At 36.6% G+C, this 23,590-nt stretch overlaps 1 protein-coding gene across 2 annotated transcripts; it reads right to left on the bottom strand.

Annotated features, from left to right (window-relative positions):
* pik3cb (phosphatidylinositol-4,5-bisphosphate 3-kinase, catalytic subunit beta) lies at nucleotides 1–23,441 on the bottom strand. 2 transcript variants are annotated; one of them, XM_060872804.1, is made up of 23 exons: nucleotides 23,099–23,441; nucleotides 14,892–15,075; nucleotides 13,818–14,046; nucleotides 12,663–12,883; nucleotides 12,350–12,532; nucleotides 11,467–11,634; nucleotides 11,225–11,311; nucleotides 10,876–11,127; nucleotides 10,689–10,785; nucleotides 10,400–10,530; nucleotides 10,244–10,294; nucleotides 9,044–9,232; nucleotides 8,827–8,948; nucleotides 8,491–8,634; nucleotides 8,232–8,331; nucleotides 7,129–7,319; nucleotides 5,590–5,699; nucleotides 5,354–5,432; nucleotides 4,285–4,452; nucleotides 3,255–3,378; nucleotides 3,029–3,174; nucleotides 2,788–2,920; nucleotides 1–2,650 (listed from the first exon to the last, which is right to left on the bottom strand). In XM_060872804.1, exons 2-23 carry the CDS (start codon nucleotides 15,039–15,041, stop codon nucleotides 2,519–2,521), a joined length of 3,207 nt encoding a protein of 1,068 aa, XP_060728787.1. In that variant the 5' UTR covers nucleotides 15,042–15,075; nucleotides 23,099–23,441; the 3' UTR covers nucleotides 1–2,518. The 2 variants fall into 2 exon arrangements, with proteins under 2 accessions (XP_060728787.1, XP_060728778.1); XM_060872795.1 differs by having other exon boundaries at nucleotides 11,225–11,314; nucleotides 23,099–23,440.
* Between the last annotated feature and the right edge of the window lie 149 nt (nucleotides 23,442–23,590).

Here is a 23,590-nt window from a genome sequence, read left to right as displayed (position 1 = left end):
TGGTGAACAAAAACGAATGCCAAAACTTTAATAGCATTCCTTAATAGCGTTCCTATGACAACATATCATTAAGAACAAGTCAGAGAATCAGATAGAAACAGTTTCAGTGTGTGAGAAAATTGAAGGCTAGCATAATACCATACAGCAGCAGTAGGGCACACACATTAACCCAAGTTTGCACATAATAGGATTGATCATATTGCACCAATATCTGCTAAGGCAGTTTGTGTATATTAACTCACTGTGCGCCTGCAATTTAATGCATTAATATCTGGCAGTCAGTCAGTCATCTGGCAGCTGTATGCATACATAGAAAAGCGTACAATCACACAGATAGACATCGATAGCTCCAGATTATTTCCATATCAAACATCAGAATAAGGAAAAAGTGTTATCTCTGTAACTTTGGTCATGTAATACACTGTTGTGTGAAAATCAAATAAACATTAAGTGAAAATTCTGTGGTGGAAACACCTGGTCGATAAAAGAGGTCAGAGGAAACTGGCCAAATTGGTTTGGGAGGACAAGAAGGATATATTAACGACTTGTCACTTGTAGTAATCACTCATTACAAACATGATTGGCTAATAGATTACTGCATGAACTCATGACATATAATGCATAATGAATAATGTGGACAGTATGTGTGTGTGTGTGTGTGTGTGTGTGTGTGTGTGTGTGTGTGTGTGTGTGTATAAGATGCCATGGGTTTTCTCTGTATTTTAAACTATGTTTCTTTAAGGATAATATGAGCAGCATTGGAGATACACAGCAGGTTATCATCAATATAACAGATCCACTGGTATGGTATAGATATCTGTCATTAAGGCTGTTTTCACATAAAAATGTCTTTGCTACAGTAAAAAACAAGATGCTTTGTTTCAGTTAAGTTTCGCCCTGTTTAGATGAAAGTGTACATACATTACTGGGCACATACATAATCATCCTCTAAAACAACTGCCCTTCAGTGTAAATATCATTCTGCATTAGCATAGGGAAAAAATGCTCAATGAATTGGTGTTTAAGCTTTACAGGAATTTTTCATATAACCATGATTGTAGTCAACTGCGCCTAATTCACATAAAACATATCCGACATCACTGACGGTTTGTGTTAGTGCATTGTTAAGTTTCTGATATAGTACAGTTAAACAGTTAATGTGAATCTAAAGAGCTCCGCTACATGAAATAGAGGGAACTGATTATTTCTCGGCTCTGACGTAGCATTACAAAGTATTTGCTTGCTGAATGCTTCTGTGAGTAAACTCAGTAGTTACAGTCCATTAGAAGTAGTCTAAACTTTTCATAAGAAGAAAATAAATATAAACATGTAACAATCCTTAAATAATTATGGTCAAATAAATTCCAGTGTTTAGAAAACTCTTGCTTTAAGTAGTCCCATACTGACAGTAGAATTTTTATATTATATAAGGCACAGCATTCGGTGAGTCTGTATTCCAATGTCACTCTCTTTTAAAGGCAGCAGAGCCCTACCAAAGGTACAATCCCTGAAATATCTCTCTGCACTAAAATACTATTATTTGTTTCTTGCTCCAGCATTCTGATCTCATTAATATATTGGGTATTTGTGAGTTTAAAAATAGTAAGTAGCAACACCTGCTTTAAAAAAATCAGCCTATTGGCAGTATGATCAACATGAGTAAAACTATTGAAGGGAAGCAATCTTCCAAAATTTTCTTTTTTCAGTTAAGTAATGGCTGTCGCAATAATGTTAATAGCGCCTGTTTTTTCAGAGAAACAATGAGTATACAAATAAACAAAGAAATCGAGGTCCAAAGAAGCTATAAACAACAATTGGTGTCCGATAAAGACGTATTCTTATAGCCAATTAGATTCCAAACTCTATGTACTTCTCTATTTTACCTAGCAGGCAGTAAGAGGTGCTGCTTTTAAGTCATTTCCGTTAAGAGTTGAAGTTGGAATGACAAAAGAAAAATGTATAATTATTTCTTCAATAACAATTTCACTCATGGTCACTCTACAAGCATTCAGTGATATTTCTGTTTCCAGTTCCAACAAGTTCATTTTTCCTCCATGTCTGTGGTCCCAGGAAATTGTCACTGCTTTTGCAGATTAAAGAGTTATTTTGGCCACAAGATGGAGGTGAGACAATTAAAAAAATGAGCCATAGTAAATGAAAAGAAAAACTGATGATTCTTCCCATTGCTCCTGTCAGTCTGCTTCACACTGTGGAACAATATTTTGAAATGTGGAAGATTTTTTTCCATGTTGGGGCGAGCTGACAGTAGTCTTCTCCGTTGTTCCCTTTGTTAGTCATCCACCATCTTTTTGAATCTTCATCAGATTAATGTTTCTTGTTCAAAGTCATTAAACTCTTTAACATCAGCAGCTTTTTGTGCCAACTGCATTGAGTAAGTCGTATTCAACCATTTAATGGTCTTCACAACTTATTTTTTTTATAAGACATAGTGCATTTTGGTTCAACTATGTGTTCAAGCATTCTCCTAATTTTCGATCCTTGTAGGTTTATGGAGGTGTTAGGAGGGATGTGCCACATTGTGAGCCATCCAGTTTACTTTGGTGGTCCAGCTCTCTCGAAGAGCTTCATCAAACTTCTGCCTGAACTGTTTCAGCGCCTCATCATCAGTCTTACCCAGTGCAAGAGAGTCCTGTTAAACACACGAAAACAAACAACAAAAAAGATCTAGTGAGCCTTGTTGCATTGTTCATGATTAAGGTCAGAGGATAATGACCAGATTGGCAGACTCTGATATTGAGTCTATATGATTGGGTTATGACAGTGTACCTTTAAGTACTGAATGTCCTTGACAGACGTGAGTTCTGGTAACCCAGAAGTCAGCATCAGGGCGAAGAGTGTGATGAAGAGATTTCCATTTTTCCTCAGAATCAGATAAGCATCTTCACAGTACTGTCTAAAACTACACACACACCACACACACACAGAGTAGAAGATATGACTGTGACCATGCAAGAAAAGTTTCAACAAACCGGATATAAATGCTAATGAGATGCTGTCAATGACTTGCCTGCCAAATTTCTCAGTGTTACCAGTTTTGCCCTGCTGAATGACATGAATGAAGTCATGTGTGAGAATGAATGGAACGCGCTCTCTCTTGATTCCAAACTTTGATTTGAAGTTCCCCAAGATATGACCAAAGTCTATATGGAATAGCTGACACAAACACACACAAAATGTTGGTGATTGATTATCATATAAAATTGTTTACATTTTGATCGTCTTCTGATGCTCACCTGCCCTGTGCTTCGGACCATAATGTTGTCACTATGACGATCTCCAATTCCCAGAACATACGTGGCGACACAGTAACCAGCACAAGACAGTGTGAACTCCTCGATGGCTTTCTCCAGAGCATCACTACAAACACAAAGACACACAGCCTTTTCATCCAATATACATTTTGTAGTCAAATAGAGATCAATGAGACTCATAGAAACATAAAACAAAAAGTGTGCAAAATCTGCACCCAAGTTCAATGTGTCACACATTTACCAATTAAAAAAAAAAACTATAGAAGGCATATTGTAAGAAAATAAAACAATGAGGGTAAAGATCGTAAAGATAAAGAAGTTTTTTATTATTATTAAAATGGGGTTTCGCTTTAAATGTGTATTGAGTGTAAGAACTGAGTGTCTCCCAAATGACAGGGTCACACATTGTCGTCTAGCAGTATGTCTTTAAATGGTAATCACGGTCACAAATACCCTTTGTTTAATGACTGTCCTTGATGTCCTGCTGCTGCTCCTATACTAACAGTTAATCAAGGTTATTCATTTAGAGCTCTAAACGTATTATGATTCTTAAGCCTTTTTGAAAATGAGATCTTTCTGACATGTATCTCAAGAGTGGAATCTGGGTGATAATCTGTAAGTTCTTACAATACTGACCATAAAGACATTGTGCTTAGGAGAAACGTGTGTGTTTTAACCCCCATAGCCTTTCTTGATTCAAATAAAAAGTGAGCAACTTTTTCAGAAAAGGGAGTGAGGGCTTAATTAGGTTTAAATATTTATCACAACTTATGTGATGCATGCAAACAAATAAAAAAATAATTGTCTGTGAAGATGATTGGATGATTATTACATAGAAACCTAATCATAATTATTTTGTAGGCACTGTATGATTTAAACTTGATTGGTGTGTACTGGGGTCAAAAAATATTTAGTCCAAGCTTACTTAAGGGAGGCTACTATTTAATTTTAAAAAAATGAAGAAACAAAGCAATTACTCTATCCAGGTTTTGCCAGTTTACTGATGTCTTACCCAGGGTTTTTGTCCTTGAGCCAGCTGAGCAGAGCATCTTTGTTGAAGGCTGCAGCAGCTGCCATGTTGCTGCTATTTTTCTGGATGTTGGCGATGGTGTCAGCAGAAGACACAACCTCGATCAGCCCTGTCCGGTCTCCTGTTGCCAGGCAACCATAAGGAACGATTCTGTAAGTGAATATAAGATTGAGAGTTATTTGTTAAAAAAAAGGAGTGTATCATGAAAAGCATCGAGAGATTAAACACACCAAGCTAAGATTATTTATGTGGCTCAATACACAGAACCAAAACGGAACCTTCCACCAATGTGGTAAACTCTTTCAAATCAACAGATGTATTTTTTTTTAAATAGAGAATGAGGTCTGTGTGTCCAATATAAGAGGACACTTAAAAGAAAAAAAAAAAAATATATATATATATATATATATATATATATATATATATATATATATATATATATATATATATATATATAAATAAACGTCTGTTGACTTAAAGTGTCTGTTGGTATGTCGCTAACTAATTCTCTCAGGTGTGTCATCAAGAGTGGCTTCAGTGTTCATTAAGGTGTATAATTTCAGTAAGGCTTATGGAGATATAAAAGGTTTTTCCACCTGAACCACTTCATTCTGTGCCATGCTCCATTTAAGTCTCTAGAACAGCTTAACTGGGCTCACAATCTTTCAATATACAAGTTAAGCATGCTTTAAGACTCTTCTCAGTCCTTTAACTCCCCTGGCTGACCAACATTTAAATTAGCACTTCTGTTTAATTTTTTTTTGGTTTGTGTGTTTTCTGTCATGATGTACTACCTTCCTTCAGCAGCATTTTAGCTTGTTTTTATTGTTTTTCCCTGAACTAGTTAACTAGGATGTACATAATAATCACTACAAAGGACTTCTGTAATTCACCCTGGATAAGAACATCTGTATTGTAAATGTAAAACTATTCTCAAATTACTGAAACAATTAATACGGTTCAAATCAAAACTTCAACTTTATCAAGTGTCTCAGTTTTCTCAAAGACAAAAACTTTAGACATTGTCTAAATGGAATGATGTATACACTACCTGAGGTCCAGTTTTTCTTCCTTCCATAGCATATCCATTAGCCTTAGGATCTGCAGAGTCAACATGTCCTGTCTGAGATCTGTGAATTAAAAAGCAATTGATTTTTTTTTAGTCGCCATTACCCGACTTTCCTATGCACTTGACCACAATTTTTTATTCCTCCGCCCCTCCCTTCAACATTCATGTCCACCTCTCTTCCTCTTTATCCATATCCTTCCCTCTTCACGGTCTCTCACCATCTCCATTCTTGAAGATGATTCCCAGCGTGTCTCCTGCCAGCAGCTTGTTATTGTAAACAACCCACAGAGGCTTCATTTTAGAGTCCATGTACCTGCACTTCTCCACACTAAATGAAGAGAGGAGAAAAGAGGTTTGTGGATACAGTTTGTATCATTCTATAAACAGTATACCCCCTGGCCATTTTATTAGGAACACCTGTATCGTTGCTAATTCGTTTAATTATCCAGTCAACCAGTCATGTGGCAGCAGTGAAATGCATGAAAGACTTGAAAAAAATTACTGAGAACCCCAGTGACATTGAACTCTAATACCCCTTTTCCACCAAAACAAACCGGGTGCTGGTTCAGAGTTAGTGCTGGTGCTGGTTCAAAGTTGGTTCCACTGGTGAACCTTCTAAGAACTGGTTTGCCTTTCCATCGGTTAGAGAGCTGTCACAAAGCAGAGTCTGACGTCACTGTATACGTGTCATGTTTCCCAGCAACTTTAGCACAGAAGCGGCAAACACAAACACAACATCAACAATGGCGGATGTTGCTTTACTGTTAATGCTCATGGCTTTGTGAACCTTGTAATCGAGGTTGTAAGCGAGAAAGTACATAACATTATTTTATCATTAACACAGAAAAAAGTTAGCCTTAGCATGTAGCTACCTACTATCATGTGTGCTGATAATTGATCATATTGTGGTAAAGTAAAAGTGTATTAAACATTAGTATATTTAAGGTACATTATCAAATGCGCTAACAGTAACCCCACCCCCAGCTCTTGACACAAGCAGTTCTTAAGTCTAGACAAGCAACATTTTGGTGCTACTTAAGAACCACTTTTCCTGGCTCAGAGCCGGTGCTTTGGCTGTCGAAAAAAAAAGAACTGGTTCTAAATTAGGCTCTGGCTCCGAACCAGCACTCAAACTGCCTCGATGGAAAAGGGGCATTTGTTCATGAAATCAGTCTTTTCATTTTCCGAACATTGCCAGTCTGGATAAACATGTGTCCAGTGTAGCCTAAGCTTAGTCCAGCAGCCTTAAGGTTCGAAGTGTTGTGCATTCCAATATGCTTTTCTGCTCACCACAATTGTACAGAGGCCATTCACTGTTGATCTTTCTCATCAAATAGGTGCATCCATCCTTAGCTCACTGAATGTATTTTTTCTCTATTACACCATTTGCAATAGACTCTTATTTTTTTATTTGTTGTGCAAGCAAATCCTAGGAGATAAGCAATTAAAAATACTTAAACCCACCCATATGTTACCAGCAACCATGCAACAGTCAGTAAAACCCGTTTATAAATTTGTTTTTGATGGATGAAGTAAACATTTCACAAAGCCACTGGCCTGTATCTGCATGCTTTTATGCACTGCACTGTTGCCATACTTAGCTGATTAGCTAATTGTATGAATAAGAATGTGTACAGGTATCCCTAATAAAGTGCTAAATGAGCGCATATATATATATATATATATATATATATATATATATATATATATATATATATATATATATATATACATAAAATAAACGAATGCCTTCTTACTTGACATCAGCAAGCAATATTTGGGGGTTCAGTGGTGAATGGAGGTCCGACAGAATCTCAATAAAGCCTGTTTGTCTAAGGCACTTCATCATGGCCTCCTTCAGTTGAGCCTCCTTAGTTTTATTCTTTGCTTTTAGTGTACCCAGTTTGATCAACTCATTCACAGCTTTTAGCTTACCAAGAGCCTCGACCTGCAATTAAAAAGACAAGTAATAATTGTAATCGTTGCAATTTGTGTGTATTCAATCAATCAATTTAAACACATATGAGCAATTAAGGAAAAAGAAAAAGAGGCAACATTCTGTGTTACAGGAGACCTCTACTCTATTGTCATCTAATGCAATGATGGCAGGATTATTTTATCTTAAAATGAGTAGACTACAAACTAACAAATCTCTTACAAGTCTATCCAGTGATTCAATCGGTTCTAGATATAATATAATTTTTACTGAAATTCTACAAGCCATTATAATCAGTTTTCCAGGAAATTAGATTATAAAATGAAAGTTTCCTATTTCACAAACATGTGTAATACAAGTTCTGATACTGTAAAGTGCAAGATTGTATTTCTGAACTTTATCCCATTTATTGCAATAGAGCAATCATGGGCAAGCTGGCATTTAACCCAGTTCTTCAAAATAATATTCTGCAAGACTCGGTAGTCTGCAATACACAGTGAACACAGACTCATAGCGTGTGTTGTAGGTTCAAAGATTTGAAACAATCCTGTAGGCTCTTAAATTTTAAATACAAGTTTGTTAAATACATGGAGTAGGTTTGTCAAAATAGTCTCTCAATTGCATTTATTATTTCTTTAAAATGATATATTTATATTATTAAATAGGGCCCTATGTACTTCTATTACTGCTGCTGTCACTAACAGCCAGCAGAGACGGTATATTCCTCAAGCTTTCTTTCAAACCAGTAATATTAGATAAATGTTCAGAAAACAGAACAGTCAGATTATAGATCTATTTCCAGCTTGTTAAAACAATAGGTTTAATACTGCTACAATCATATTCTATTGCCATATTAAGTCTTTTAAAGGTCATGTACTGTTTAAATGGTCAATTGGTCAGTAAATTCTATTTCAAAAATGATACCTGTTTTTTAAGCACTTCAATGTGGGGGATACTGCCTCTACAGTATGCCTCCAATATCAGGGCAAACTGAACACACACTGCTGGCATGTGTATCTCTGACCTGAAAACACACAGACACAAACCAAACAATACATAGATGAGACTCTAATCTTGGAAAACAGATTCTCAGATTCATAGATGCACACAAGGTAAAATGTCATTAAATTATATATAGAACCACTATATAACCTGTTTACAAAAACACAATGAAAGCACTTGCCTAAGATACCAGAAAAGGAAATGTCCAATTTTACGATTGCTCTGAGCACGCTGCAGCAAAAATTGTGTGAGGGCACAGTCGTAATATGGTTCATAGCGCAACACCTGCACTAGCTGCAGCAAATACTGCAACAGCTCCTCATCACTAATGCAGAAGGAGAGAAAAGGAAACAAAAAGCACCATGAAACTGTCAAACAAGGCAGTAAAATAAGGGGAAAACTAAAAACTAAAAATCTTAATTGTTCCTTTTTGTGAAATATTGAAATTCACATGAAATCGTATCAAATCTGAAACCTGTTATGTCAGTATAAAAAAGCCTGAGTGTTGAGCACTTACCACATATCTTGCAGACAACTGACTGCATACTCTCTAACATACTGATCTGGATAGTTGAAATCCAGCAGCTCTAAAGCATCCCGGGGACTTATTTTAGGCCAAATCTGCAATAATGCCTGCAACTAGACAAAAGGCCAGAAGAAGAGGGTCAGACAGAAATGTTAATACCAAGAGGCTATGGAGAAAGTCATCTGTGTGTACATGTTTCTTTACATACCTGTGCCATGTCTTCATGTTTACTCCATTTGACAGACAGTAGTAGTTTAGGGAGGGACTGTGGGAAGTTCTCTCGGCAGTCATAGCGCAGGGTCCATATCAGATCCTTCTCGTTTTCACAGAGTTGTGACAGTGGATCTCTTTCCATGATCTCTTTCAACTCGATGTAGAACTTCTTCCCTCCGCGTCCCTGCACACAGACAGATATTTTCACCTTTGGCACTGCTCCCAAGTATATTTTGCCCCAGTGGGGGAAAAAAAGAACATAAAAAGAAAACATGTGACTTGTTTCAAATTTGTCTGTGACATTAATAGTAGTTTGGGATCAGAGAGCAATGAGTGGAATGGCAGTAGAAGAACAGAAATGAGCCTGTGAGTTGTGTTTGCTAGCATGTGATCAATGCTATGTGGCAACATTGTTGTGCTTTTTTTAGCCTCATCAGTTTAGAACTGACCCAATCTTGAACAGTTAGTTAAAAGAGAGAAAGACAGACACACACACCATTTTTATCCTGTTTGAGTACCAGACTTTGTCGCTCTTACCTTGTTGCAATCAGTAAAACTAGTTACTAGCAGAAAGAATGAGCTACACAAAAGAAGGGCACGATGAGGGTGGAGACAAAACAATACATGAACTAAAAATCCTGCAGTGCCTTTGCCATGAAAGCCACAATGTAGAGCGGAAAGTGTACGATTTTAACACCAGCACAAGCTACAAATCTCACAAATTTCTGTGGTGAACAAAATGTCATTATTATGTATAACCTCCAGTGTAAATAAAAAAAAAAAAAAAAAAAAATACATTCATGACACATGCATTCTCAATATTAGAGAGAGAGAGAGAGAGAGAGAGAGAGAGAGAGAGAGAGAGAGAAAGAGAGAGAGAAAACAATAATAGAAAAAAATGAACTAAAAAAAAAACAAAAATTATAGTCAGTCTATTTACAGCCACTGTGCATCATAACCCAAGCTAAAAACAGGAAGTATGAGGTCAGTCAGATAGATAGATAAATTATTGTGTGTACATAGTGTGAGTGAGCGAGTGAGGGAGTGAGAGAGAGAGAGAGAGAGAGAGAGAGAGAGAGAGAATAGTTTGCAAAAAAATAATTTAGTTTTCCTTTAATTTCCTTTTTGATTTGAATCAAAAGATGCAGACGACACAATAGAGCACAATTGTGTGTGTGAGAGGGTGTACACCAACCATTGACACAGAGTCTGTGGATCCAGCAATCTCAGCAGCTTTCTCCAGGATCTACAAGACAAAGCATAAAATGTTATCAATAATAATATAAATAATGTATGATATAATGTCATTACACCATACATCACAATCCTATATCATGTTCAGTGTATATACCTTGTCAAATGGGGGAAATGTGAGTGGGTGTGTTGAGTATTCTGGTAAGCGGATATGCAGTGCTGTGGCATTCTCAGTGTATGGATTTGTCTGAATCGTTCCAATAGGGTTCAACATCTCCTCCAGCTCGTCTGTGATGCACACAAACACCATACTAATACATTTTCCATTTTTGTACAGTCGCCACTAAGAAAGAGTGCTATTCTATTCTATGTATGTGTGTGTGTGTGAGAGAGAGAGAGAGAGCGAGAGAGAGAGAGAGAGAGAGATTGAATGATGCTTTTCTTACCAGGAAAGGAGGACCAGGTATGTAAGATGATATCACCAGTCTTTAGCTGTCCTCTGTAGTCAAACACCATCATATTCACCCATGCTATTGGGTAATGCTATGGACATTAAATAAAATAATCATTTTGTGTCATTTTGTGGGTGTTTTATGCTTTGCAACTTGGTAAGTGCATTTATGTTCCGCTTACCACTTTTCCTGCTTTTCGAATAGTCTGATATTTGTTCATTTGCATGTTTTTGGTTGATTTCTGCTTTTTTACTTTGTCCATGACAGCATAGATGGCAAAACAGAGGCGAGCCATGCGTGGCAGGTCACAAACAGAAATATCAAACTCAAGAGTCCTGTTCCAGATGTGCTCAGAGCGCCCACTGCTCTCATTACTAACAGCTGGCTTACACAGGAGCTCTGTGCCATGGAATATTCCTGCACGAACTTGCACCTAAGTGGAGGGGACAAGCCATTGCGTGACTAAGACTTGTCTAGGCCAGAATGTGGCAGACGGTGGCTTCTTTTACATGCAAAGTTGTAAGCCTTACCTTTGCAGTCTCTTCTGCATTGACCTTAATGCCCTTCACTAAAGTTATTTTAAAAAGAGACTGAACTTCCCAAATGCAAGTTTGTAACTGCTGCCAGGAGGAAAAAAAGATTATGTTTAGGGAGAAAACGTAACATTTAGTAATTCAAATAGAAGTAAATATATTCAGACATACAAATACTTAAAATAACTATTTAGAATTAACTGCATGATACCAATCCTGTAAAGCTTATTTTTACTTACAGATGGGCCTCTCCTCTTAGGAGGAAGGGGTAAAGGAGGATTTGATGACTTCCGTGAGAATACAGCTCCAATACTGCTGATCTCATGTTCATACATGGCCTTCACTATATCACACTGCACTAATGTCAAATGTGGAATCTCTTGTGACAGCAAGCATGATCTGATGTACTGCAAACACACACAACACACATACACAGTTTTATTTTGAGGCAGACAGAGGAACTCTTGTTTCAAACCATTACATAAATCTCCATTTAATTTTAATTTAATTTGGGGAAACATTACTATATTATTTGTAAATTAAATTGTTTATATTTTTCAAGACAAATGTAGTCTGATATAATTGTATGTAATTCATGGGAACATTTTATAACAGCCATTTTGTAATTCACTGCTTAACACACTTCCACAACACACACTAAAAATATTAATATTGATCTGTGATTTAACAAGTTGTGTCTAGAATTTTCCATGCAAATGTTCACAGTGTTTAAAAATCCTAGCTATGATGCAGCACCTTGTACTTTTGTAGTGCCATATACATATTTCTTGAATTATTTTAATATACTATAAAGGTCACACACAACCCTTAGGTAAAAAGCATTTATTTCTAATGTATTCATAACTGTTATATAGGTCAATAGCAAATATTTAAAGAACTAGGTATAAGACAGGAACACACTCCGGATGGAGTACCAGTCTCACCACACACATGTAGACTCAGACAATTTAGTGCTGAACCTACTAAAGCAACTAAAGCTCCTTTTGCTGTGTGTATGTATGCATGTGTGTATACCTACACACACCTAATAGACCAATTACTCTATAATCTACGCAGCAAGTGTGGTCAATAAAAAAGGTACAAGTTTATTTATTTACTTACTCTGTAATATGCAAGTGGGTGTTCTCCAAACAAAAACTCCAGCCTGTCACTGACTCTTAGAACATAGTTACCAACACTGTCTTCATCTTCTCCCAAGCCATGCGTGGTTAACCATTTTTTGAGCGCTTGATTCATAAGCTCAGGTACAGTACAGTTTAACGGCACTTTTAGGCTTGTTGTGTCCTGGGGAAGCAACAGGAATTTGGACGAAGAGTATGAAAAAGATATTTAAGCAACGTTTAGATTAAGGATTCCATACTGAGCATCTCTATGCATTTCATTTAGTGTGTATATTGCACATCTGTGAGTGTACCTGTGACTGGTTGTAGTGCATGGTGATCTTAATCCAGCCCTCATTCTTATCATAGAACCCATCAACAGGGCCCGCCTCTATCTGGGGTGAGAAGAAGCTCTGAAGCCATTCTGCCCATGACATCATCTGCACCGACTGCATTTTCTCTTCACTAATTCGCTGCATTTTGCTACGAAAATCTTTCACTTCCTGGTTCAGCAAAGCGTCCAGTTCATGGAGCCCTGCACAGGAAAATGCATTATATGGTTTCACGGACATTATTAATATTCCAGTATTTTTAATAATTATGATGTTATTAGAATATTGTATACATTTGGACTATACTAATATGTGTAGATGGAAAGATGGCAAACAGCGAATAACAACCAGCCCATAGGGACCTGTGACCGCACTGCTGCTTTTCAGCAGCATCCCTGGAGAAATGTCAGATTGTTGATTGATGCCCAGTTTTATGGATTGCTGCGCCAAAAACCAAGCAACCAATTAAAATAAGCTTTTCACCCTCAGAGAGAAGAGCAGAAAGCGGCATGTGGTGCAGGGCCGAGTGCTGCACAATGACTAATGTGATTTTCCTCCTCTCATCCACAAAATAGCCAGAGGATTCAGAAGGTAACAATGCTTCTTAAGCTCGCGGAGCATACTCGCCCCCAAGCACTCAGGAGAAGCTCAACTGGCATACTATGCCCTGAGTACAGAGGAAGCTCAGAGTAAGAGATCCTGGTCTGTTGGGGCGTTCCCCCATTAACAGCACTGCGGCTATCATAAATGTACGGACAAAGAGCCCCAGAACATATAGACGCCACACAGCCTCAACTGCTTCAGTATGGTGTCATCAAGAAGCCAACCAGCCCATGGTCCAGCCCTATTGTTGTCGTTCTGATAAGCTAGATTGGATAATATTTTCTACACCCAGATTTAAATGTTGAGTTTAATAAAAACATGTCAATTTCTTATCCAATGACTGTGTATCTGCAGGATACTTATCATTCAACTAACAAATTTAACAAAACTTTTTGATGTCAGAAGAAGAACATACAATGACAAACCTGCTTGCCCAATTACAGTTCAATCATTACTGAATCACTAACATTGTCATTTTAGTCAATATTACATTTGTTTAATGTTTTTGAGAACGTGTGTTTTAACATGTTTTACCTTTTCCAATAAGCACCCCAATCTTGGAGTCAAGCAAGCGCTCAGCACGGCCACAGTTACGAATAATGAGCCTAAGGACAGGCACAAATGGACGAACATCGCACAAACGTCTGCTCTCATCCTCCAGCTCCTCATGAACTGCAGCTTGGTTCACACACTCGAATATGTGACCGTCCATCTCTCCAAGCAAGGAGAAAAGAGGATACGCCTGTGCCTGCTTCCATAGCATCTACAAAGACACATTAATAAAACAATCAAAATGGGATCTGAACAAAATAACAGACTGTGTAGTGGTCTGTTTGTGGGAATGATTAAAAACTGCAGACCAATGAACCATAGACATGCAAAATTACAATATTATGCTTTTACATGTTAACAGAAATAAAAACATTTTTGTGTGTGTGTCAGAAGAATAATAAACCATTATATAAAATTTGCACAGAATTTCACCCATCTAGTTTCATTAGCTTTATATAAATAAGTGTGTGGGATGTTCCTTCATAATTTTAGGATAGGTTTGTCTCTAAGGATTTTTACAGTTTTGAAATTATGTCCCCAAACATAATATACCACTGTATTTTCACAAAAAAAAAAATAATAATAATAATGTTTTAAATAGAGAAAAAGTAAAAAATGTTTAGTAATTTGACAGGATGGCTAAAAGCAGTTTCTTATTTGATCATTATTTGTTCAGGAAATTACACATTCATAATTTCTCTTGTAAGCAATCTCTACATCATCACTGCATTACAAAGTGACACCTACATGCTCACATTGCATAAAATACAACGTCACTTTTCTGTTCAGTAAATAAAAACATCTGATGTCTGTTGCATGTCGTCCAACCGTCAAACACCGACTCTGAGAAAGAGGCGCTACTCTGCATTTTTATGTATAGAATAGATGCTTGTAGAGAGGTTATGGAGTAAGGATATGAGCACTGGCGTACATTTATCTATGTATAAAAGAAAAAAAATAGTTATTCAAAATTTAAAATGAATGAGTGGGCAATAAAGAGATAAAATTACTCTTTGTAAGCAGGGGGAGCAAATGATTCATAATAATATCACACACCTGTTTGATTTGTTGGATGGTGCTCTCTCTGGGAACATCCATCTGTATGTAGATTCCAGTTGGCAACAGGAAATCCACAGTCACCTGATCGCTTCCATCCAGCACTGGGTCCGCCCATACATCCAGCTGATCTGTCATGGCGGGAGGCATGGCAGAGAGCACACCACAACCAAACCATGGGACCCTGAATACAAAACAGGAATCAATTTGACACCAAAACAACAACAACAACAACAACAACAGTGATTCATAAAATTAGGGTTGTAAATTACAGCATTAACAGCATAGTACATTCCATTAGCAATATATTTCATGGCAATCCTTCTAAAAATGTTCAATATATTATATTCAGTGTTTTATAAGGATTTATAAGGTTGTTATGTTATTATCATCTTATACTGATCATATTTTTAACTATTAAATGGCAAGATCATTAGAATGTTTCTGTAAGAAAACACTATGAAAGTTTATTTACATTGTACATTTACATGACTATTTTATTGCCATAAATGCAGAAATTCTTTAAAATAAAAAAACAGTATACACCAAGAGACTGTTACGAATTCAACATTCTGATGAATATAAGACATGAATATAAACTGAACAATAAACAGTGGCAGTCCTAAAATTCACAGTTGGGAACATCACGTATAAAATAAAATAATTTGGAAAAAAAAAAAAAATATATATATATATATATATATATATATATATATATATATTTATATTCACGTTATTTATTAAACGATAAAATTGGCTAAATAGCTAACAAGCCTAGCTTTACCAAAAGATTAAACTAAACACTTCACTACAACAACACTAGAGGGTACATCTGTGCCACCAAATGTCTAGTCCTTCTTGTTACGAATTTATAAGGCTCTCTGACACAATATAATGTGCTAGTAATGTAAGATTTCCCAAAATACCAGGCAGTATAAAAGTGTAAAACACCTTTAAAGTATCATACTGTTTGAACATATTGTTTTATAGCAGATATTTCCAAAATCCTCTATTTGTTTGGTGTTACTTTTGAATAAGTACACTATTTACCATTGGTTTTATTTTTTTCCACCCAACCCTTTGCTGTGAACTTGCAGTGTATTAGTACACAGATATTACACCAAATATATTTTGCATGAATGCAGCATTATTTGTAATAATCAATAAACAGTAAATAATCAATCAACAGACAGTGTTTGCTAGCAAAATACACACACAATTTTAATTGAGCTCTGACCAGTACAAACCCTTGGATTCTTTTAGACATTCTCTAAAACAGCACATAAGTGGTAGACATAGAAAGTCAATTGGACATGAAATCATACGAACCACTATTAGAGATGGCACAACAGCCATATAGTGATACTGGATATCAAACTGGTGCCATCTCATTCTTCTAGATTGTGTAGCATGAAGTAGATTCCCATGCTTTTAATGACTGAGGTGGGAATGAGTAAATCTAAAGGCACACATTAGAACCCTACCTATATGCCTCCATGTTCGTTACCACCAAATGCAGATTTTCTTTACAGGCGCCTTGTACACCCCCTCTCCATCCCTGTTCATGCTGCATTCTTTTACAGGTCTGGACTTGTACAAATGGAATTCTAAATTGTCCTAAGCCATGCTTTCTCTCAATCTCTCACCTAAAATCTGAGCAGACAGTTTTAATTCAGCATGTTAAATGGGGCAGGAGTCACAAAAAGACACAAAATGTCACAAACAAAAGCAAAGAGAAAATTAAGGGCAAGAGTGAAATGCAGCAAACAATGGATGCAGTAACTGCATTCTGGACGTATTAACATTATTTCTTGAATCCCGAAGAAGAAAAAACATACATGTACATTATTTCATTTTTATCTAATGAACCGTATAAATTATTGCACACGCCAAATATAGCCCAGCAAAACCCAGTGCAATCAAATCTATGCTGATCCATACATTTTAATCATTCATTCATTTCAAGTAATTAACCGCATTATCCTAGTCAGACACATGTAGATTTTAACTTTTAAACACAGGGAAAAAAGACAGAAACCCCTGAATGGAGTGTCAGTCCATCACAGGACACTATGCAGAAACATACACTTAGTAGCATGTTTTTGGAGGAAATGAAGCAAAAAGAGAAAGGAGCATCAGTAAAACTGAATACGGATTTTACAAAGTCCAGGATCAAACTGGGGACCCTGAGATGGCAACACTACTCACTACAACACTGACAATAAAGCAAGTCCTAACTTCCCAACATGAAATAGAAAGATCCACTAGTCACTGCCAAAGTGTCTTCTACATTATGAAATTTAAAATTTAATATTTAACAAAGTTTTAGCAAAGATAACCCATGCCAGTTTTCCTGAATTTTATATATATATTTGCAAAAGGTTTACACCATAGAGAAAATAAAATACGACAAATAGAGAAAAGGAGTTATCATAAAATGCCACCTGCCAAATTGTCTGTTTTGATTCTGAGTACTTGTTTTGGCAAAGTCAGCAGCGTATGTGGTTCAGAAAAAATGTTTTAGTAGGTTTTTGTTTTTTGACATACAGCATAAACACAGTGCTCTCACATGACTATGAGAACCGCTCTATTCATGGGCCTGGTCAAGCCTCTAACCTCTACCCTAGCTCCGACTGTGTGTGTGCATGTTTGTGTGGGTGAGTGTATAAAAAGACGTTCAGCTTTCTTTGTATCCCCTGACTGATGACATCACAGCCACCACAGTCAGAACTACTGTCAGATGCAGCTGCCTAAGTACAAGAGGCTACTGATCCCACTCCCTCTATCTATAGACAACAATGGCATAATAACGTGAACCCTTGATGCGATTTGGTTATCGTCAGTTACATATGTAGTGTTATTCTGTGAACACAACTAATGTGTGGTGAATTTCACCTGGATACTTTCATGTGCACTTGTGATATTACAGTCTGATGTTCTATGTATAAAATAAATAGGGAAGGTCTTTCAGGAACCAGTTTAGCACTCTCAAATCTAGAATCAGACAGAAACCAACATCCTGTTTCTGAATGAAGAAGTATGAATGTTGCTGCTTATAACCCACAGGCTGAATGTGGAGTACATGTTAGGGGCCAAAGAGTATGTGTTTGCCTGGTTAAATATAATAATAATAATAATAATAATAATAACAACAGTAAATCCACGAAGCAAGACTGATTTCACAGTGTTGCTTTCCACATGACCAGCAATGTGGCAATGTAAAAATCTTGAGGGACAATCTACCTGGTATCAGACTGTGAAATCATGAAAAGCACAGAAATATATAAAAAGTATAAAAAAATACACACAAAGAGATTATATGATCTGGTGACAGTTAATATTAAAACTTAATGATCACAAGCATAGAATTTAAAGAACTGACCTATGCGTTCATCTTGACACATATTACTTCTAGCCCACATATGCTGAAAAGGAAGAGGCATACAAAGAATGATCCTCATCTGGCCCTTGCATGCTACAGAGTTACCTTAAACAGCAGCACAGACACAAAGCCAGCTGAACTTTTACTGGGTCATAAGATCTGCATAACTCCATCTACTCCTAACAAGTGCTTGTTATCAGAGTGGCCCAATAGGAAATTTTTTAGCGCCAAGAATGCTTTGGAAAAGTTAAAACAAGCCCATTACTAAAATAAAAGCCATGAAGTGGACGCTATCTCCACTCAGGTGACAAATTACCTACCAATTTAGATGGTGAAAACTCATGGTCTCAACCTGCAGTAGTGACCAATGGAAGCATTATGCATAGGTTCCAAATTAGTATACAATGGAAAAAATGTTGGAAAACCCATTAAGTTCAGGGAAATTTCCTCCATTTAAGAATAAAAGTAACAAAAGGACACTGGAAGAATCACTTAAACGGGTATGGAAGGGCTTTAAGCTACAACAAATTGTGTGATATGAAGCCCTACATCAATTCAATCTGACAAAAAAAAATTATGGTCCTTTTTATAGATCTTACCTGCCCTATAAAAAGCTTCAACGTGAACGTTAGCCTCTCATTCCACTTTGGCCAAAAGTCAATCAATCAATTATCAATATATCCGAGAGGTGCAGCGCTAGCTGAGATATTCAAATTGAATAGATTGTTAAAATATTTGACATTCTAACAATGAAACTTTGATGCAATATCTTATGAGAAATGCCTGTTTATTAGTTAGCTGAATTCATAAACTAAAAACAGTGACCAGAAACTAAAAACTGTGACCAGGGACAAGTTAAAACACTACAGAAATGCTTTTAGTTGGAATGTTTACATATGCCCGTTTTCATCAAAATGAGTAAATTTAATCCAACTGCAGATACTGAAGGTACTGTTTATGTGCATCTCGAAAACTGAGATCCGATGACCAGTTCTTTCGAGCGTAAGCTACATTAATAAACAAAACTTAAGACAAAAAACAATCATGTAACAGCACCTCCAACAGGAATCTCTCACATTACATAATACTTCAAATACCTGGTTTAAGGTGACAGTTTTTGAATACCTAACTCATTGTGTTCATGAAGTACACACCATCATGCAATTTCGGACTTGCTCTTTACCGTGTTCATTTTCCATTTTATTAAATGTAACATGCAAATATCTGTAATAGCGGTCATAAATATTAAAAACCCCATGATCCAATCAAGTCCATTAATCAAATAAAATTGAGTCCTAATCTTTGCTGCAGGTACAAAGTGTGATTTCTGACTTGTACCAAAGCACAATGCTACAGCAGGGCTGAAAGTTAAATGGTAAATATTACCTTGGCAGTCAGTAAAGTTGAGGGACAGTAAAGATGTTGGTGCGCCTTCTAAATTTCTGTTCATTATGTTTCTGTACTGTATTTGTCAAACAATAACATATGAGCTGCCACTGACAAGAGGAAAATGATTTTTTCCCTTCTCCTAAGAGCCTTTATTACTATTACCCTGTGATGTCCCCTGAGTAGCAGGGTAATGCACAGTAAAGTGGACATAGACATATCTCTCTGCATTAGCACTTAGTGCTTAGGAGGAAGAGTTGTTAATGTAGACAGTACATTTGTGCACTGCTCTAATGTTAAGACTCGGTCTTAAATTTCTCTTTTGATTCATATTTCCCTCTATAATACAGCTGGGAAGAGGTTAGAGAGCAAAAGACCATGTTAAACCACAGTAACTCCAAACAATCAGATCACAAAGGATTAACGCATGAGCGCAAACACCAGACTGGTTAAAAAAAAAAAAAAAAAAAAAGTGACACACCATGGAGTCACAAGCCTAGTCAGGCCTGTGCACATAACCTGGATCACTGCCATGATAGTGATGTAAGCATACAGTGTTTGACTGGTTATTGAGATGAAAGAATGATTTATTTTATCCCTCTCTTTGTTAAGAGATCTGAAAGTGACTTAAATCTGATCAAAAGAATAAGCAGTTCTAAACAGAATCATTCACAAAATTGCAAATCAAATTGACCAACATTCTCCTCGGTTTGTGGGCTGCGTTAATAATAACTTTAGTGTAACAGACAGTGTGACCTCATGTGCTACTTGAATAGTACTGTTATTAAGTGACCTTGGCTTGGCTAGTGATACTTTTTCCTGGTGAGTGTAAGGGTATTATGTGCAATTTGTTTTCCACAGGTAACTCAAAGACAAAAAAGAAAAACTCCCTGCACTTTTATGCAGTCTAACAAATGATGAACCTAGAAGAAAGAACTTTTATTTATTTGGCCTTTAGCTTGTTGTGAATGCCGGAATATAATCAAGGTATTTAAAAAATATTTTAAAATCACACTTTTGATACCGAATTGAACAACTCCATGCAAACAAAACCCACTGAAATCTAATAAAATTGTCAGACAGCACATCTCAGTTAAAATGGATGCCTTTTGACCCAGTAAGCTGCTTTTTTTGTTTGTTTGTTTGTTTTGTTTGTTTTTTCTTTATATGAAAGAGGATATGTTTAACTTATGAAAAACATATTAGCTCATTTCATACACATACACTCAACTGCAGAAACACAATGCATAAAGATATTTCAGATACAGGTGGCCTGGTTGTTATTTCCAGAATTGCAGGTTTGAGTATTTTAGAAACTGCATATCTGAGGTTTTACTATTCACAGTAACACAAAAACTAAGACAGACCAGCCCACCTGGAATCAACAGTTTGTCACATTAGTCCCAATTTTCATGTTTGATGTGAATGTTAACCGAAGCTTGCAGAAAATGACCCCGATGGCTATACTGTTTGCCACATCTTATAGTAAAGAGTTAAGAAAGAAAAATGACCTCATAGTCGCACTATCCAGTATAACGAAGAAGAGGATAGGATCTGTTTTGAGTCTTGATCCTCTGAAGGGCTCCACATGTTGTTTCAGGGCGATTTTCCTTTCCGCCATCTCTATCTGGATTTCTGTAAAACTGCTTTGTGGCCATGTCCATTGTCATAGGAGTTTATATTAACAACACTGAACTGAATTGAACGGTGTGTACATGATTTTATGCATTGTACTGCTGTCACAAGATTGGATAATTGCATGAATGAACCAGGGTACATTTGCTTCTATGAAAGTTTAGAGAGTGTATATCTCATGGATTAAATTAAACTTATTTTTCAACTATGCCACAATTATTTTTTTGTATAAAATCACGCAATTTTAGTGTCTTGCAAAAAATGTGTGCCAATAATAGTTCATATAAGGGTAACAACGGGATTGACAACAACAGTGACCCAGATGTTTGGCAACTTGTGCTTACATTGGCCACTATGCTCCAAATATGAGATTTTCATTAACTGATGATCCTTCAAAGGATTATTAGAGATCAATTATTATTGACAGTTGATAGTAAAGCTTCTGCTCTCATGTATTTTTTTTATATCTAGATTTCCGGCAAACAAAGCTTATATTTACCTAATGAAAATCCCTTGAGGAATAGAGCAAGTTTGACTCAAGTTTGATTAAATTGCCAAAATGTTCGACAAATTGTAAATGCTTTTGACAACATTTTCAGAAATAAACAGCACATTCTCTTGTCACTTGGATGGTAGCATGTTTCAAAGCTACATGTTTTGTATTTGTATATCTCTTGCCTGGAAACTTATACCTTTAATTAGCATTTAGACGCAGTCAGGTCCATAAATCTTTGGACATTCTTTTTTATTTTATTCTAGCTGTCTGTCCTGGTATACGGCTGATTAAGGTATATATCCTGCTTAAAAAGCAGACTTTCTGTTATAATTCGAGAGTATTTACATACAAATCAGGGAAACAGCATAAGAATGACAGAAATTATATGTGACTCCCTATACATGTAAGGGTGTAAAGGCAATAGGACAAATTAATTAAGTGCCGTCACTCCTATAACATTTAAATTCAGATGAAATTAAAAACCTGCACTTTCATTGTTTTATTTTGACACCAATATACCATGAAAGACAGCTATGAAAGACTATGTATTATGATTTCCTTTTAAAGGCATGAATACATACATACATAGCAACAACGCAAAGTGCTGTGGCATCAAAAACAATGGCATCAGAAGGAAGACATTAAGCACCGTGAATCACAGTCCATCTGAAATGGGACAGTAGAGGGTACAATCTGTGGGCCTACATGAAGAACTCACAGCTCAGTGTTTACAGATCAGTGTTTACACTCTATTCCTCTCTCTGATCATGTGTTTAGTTCAAGAAAAGCTTTGACATATTGCAGTAATGTTTGTTATCGTCTGGATCCGACATCAGGCTAAAAACAGAGCATCTTGATAGGCATCAGTCTACTGCAATCTCAAACATTTTATCATATATATATATATATATATATATATATATATATATAGATAGATAGATAGATAGATAGATAGATAGATAGATAGATAGATAGATAGATAGGGCAAAATATGACAAGCACTGAGTCGACAGTTTTGGATTCTACGACCACAAATGAGCATTTTAGTCTGAAATATAGAATGAACCTGCTTCATGTTCTCTGTACACTGTAACGAGGATCTTGAGGAACTGAGTTATTTCACAAGACTATTGTCGATTCTATTTGTTTATTAGGTTAAACGGACAAACCACAGAAACAAACAAGAAGATATTGTGTAAAATGAGGAGAACATTCGGCCTGGCGCACTCCCAACACTACAGTCAACAAAATGTCAACACAAAACTAATCACCGTCTCCTGAAGCAGGGAGAAACATCCAGGCGTTTACCTTGTGGTGTCGATACACAATGTCGGAAGCGTGAGTCCACTTCTAAACTACACGGAAATAGTTTGTCCGTCGAGTAAAACTCCAAAGGTCTGAGCAGAGGAAAGATTTAGGCCTGTCAGACCTCACAGTTGACACTGAAATCTGTTTGTCTGGAAAAGTTCTACCATGGTTATAAGGTCCAAATACTTCCTGGTTTATCATTAGGAAACGAACTCGCTCTCCAGTTTCCTTTCGTTTCGACTACACTAACCGAAGGCCCTCCCTCCCTTCGCACTTTCATAACAGAGCTAAACCGGTTGTTTCTTCTGTGGAGCTCATGTATAGTCGCTGTGCAGTGATTTTCAACCGGAAACGCAAAGTTCTGAAACGCCCCTAAAGCTAGAGCCACGTCCCTGTCCGGCCTCCCAGAGTCTGAGGCGTGTCCCAGGAAGTTCATGAATGACTCCACCAGCGATATGAGTTATACACTGTAGTTCATGTGACCCTCCTACA

The sequence above is a fragment of the Tachysurus vachellii genome, chromosome 1 (assembly GCF_030014155.1).
Source record: "Tachysurus vachellii isolate PV-2020 chromosome 1, HZAU_Pvac_v1, whole genome shotgun sequence".
Taxonomy (NCBI): Eukaryota; Metazoa; Chordata; class Actinopteri; order Siluriformes; family Bagridae; genus Tachysurus; species Tachysurus vachellii.
Note: the sequence above shows the minus strand (reverse complement) of the source record. Positions and strands in the feature narration are given on the sequence as shown.

Coding starts and splice junctions, on each gene's coding strand:
- pik3cb (XM_060872795.1), bottom strand. CDS start 15,041: ATGCCTCCCGCCATGACAGATCAGCTGGATGTATGGGCGGACCCAGTG. Junction 11,128..11,224: donor ATGCAGAAGAGACTGCAAAG/GTAAGGCTTACA, acceptor CCCTCCACTTAG/GTGCAAGTTCGTGCAGGAAT. Junction 8,332..8,490: donor TTCCTTTTCTGGTATCTTAG/GCAAGTGCTTTC, acceptor GTGTGTTTTCAG/GTCAGAGATACACATGCCAG.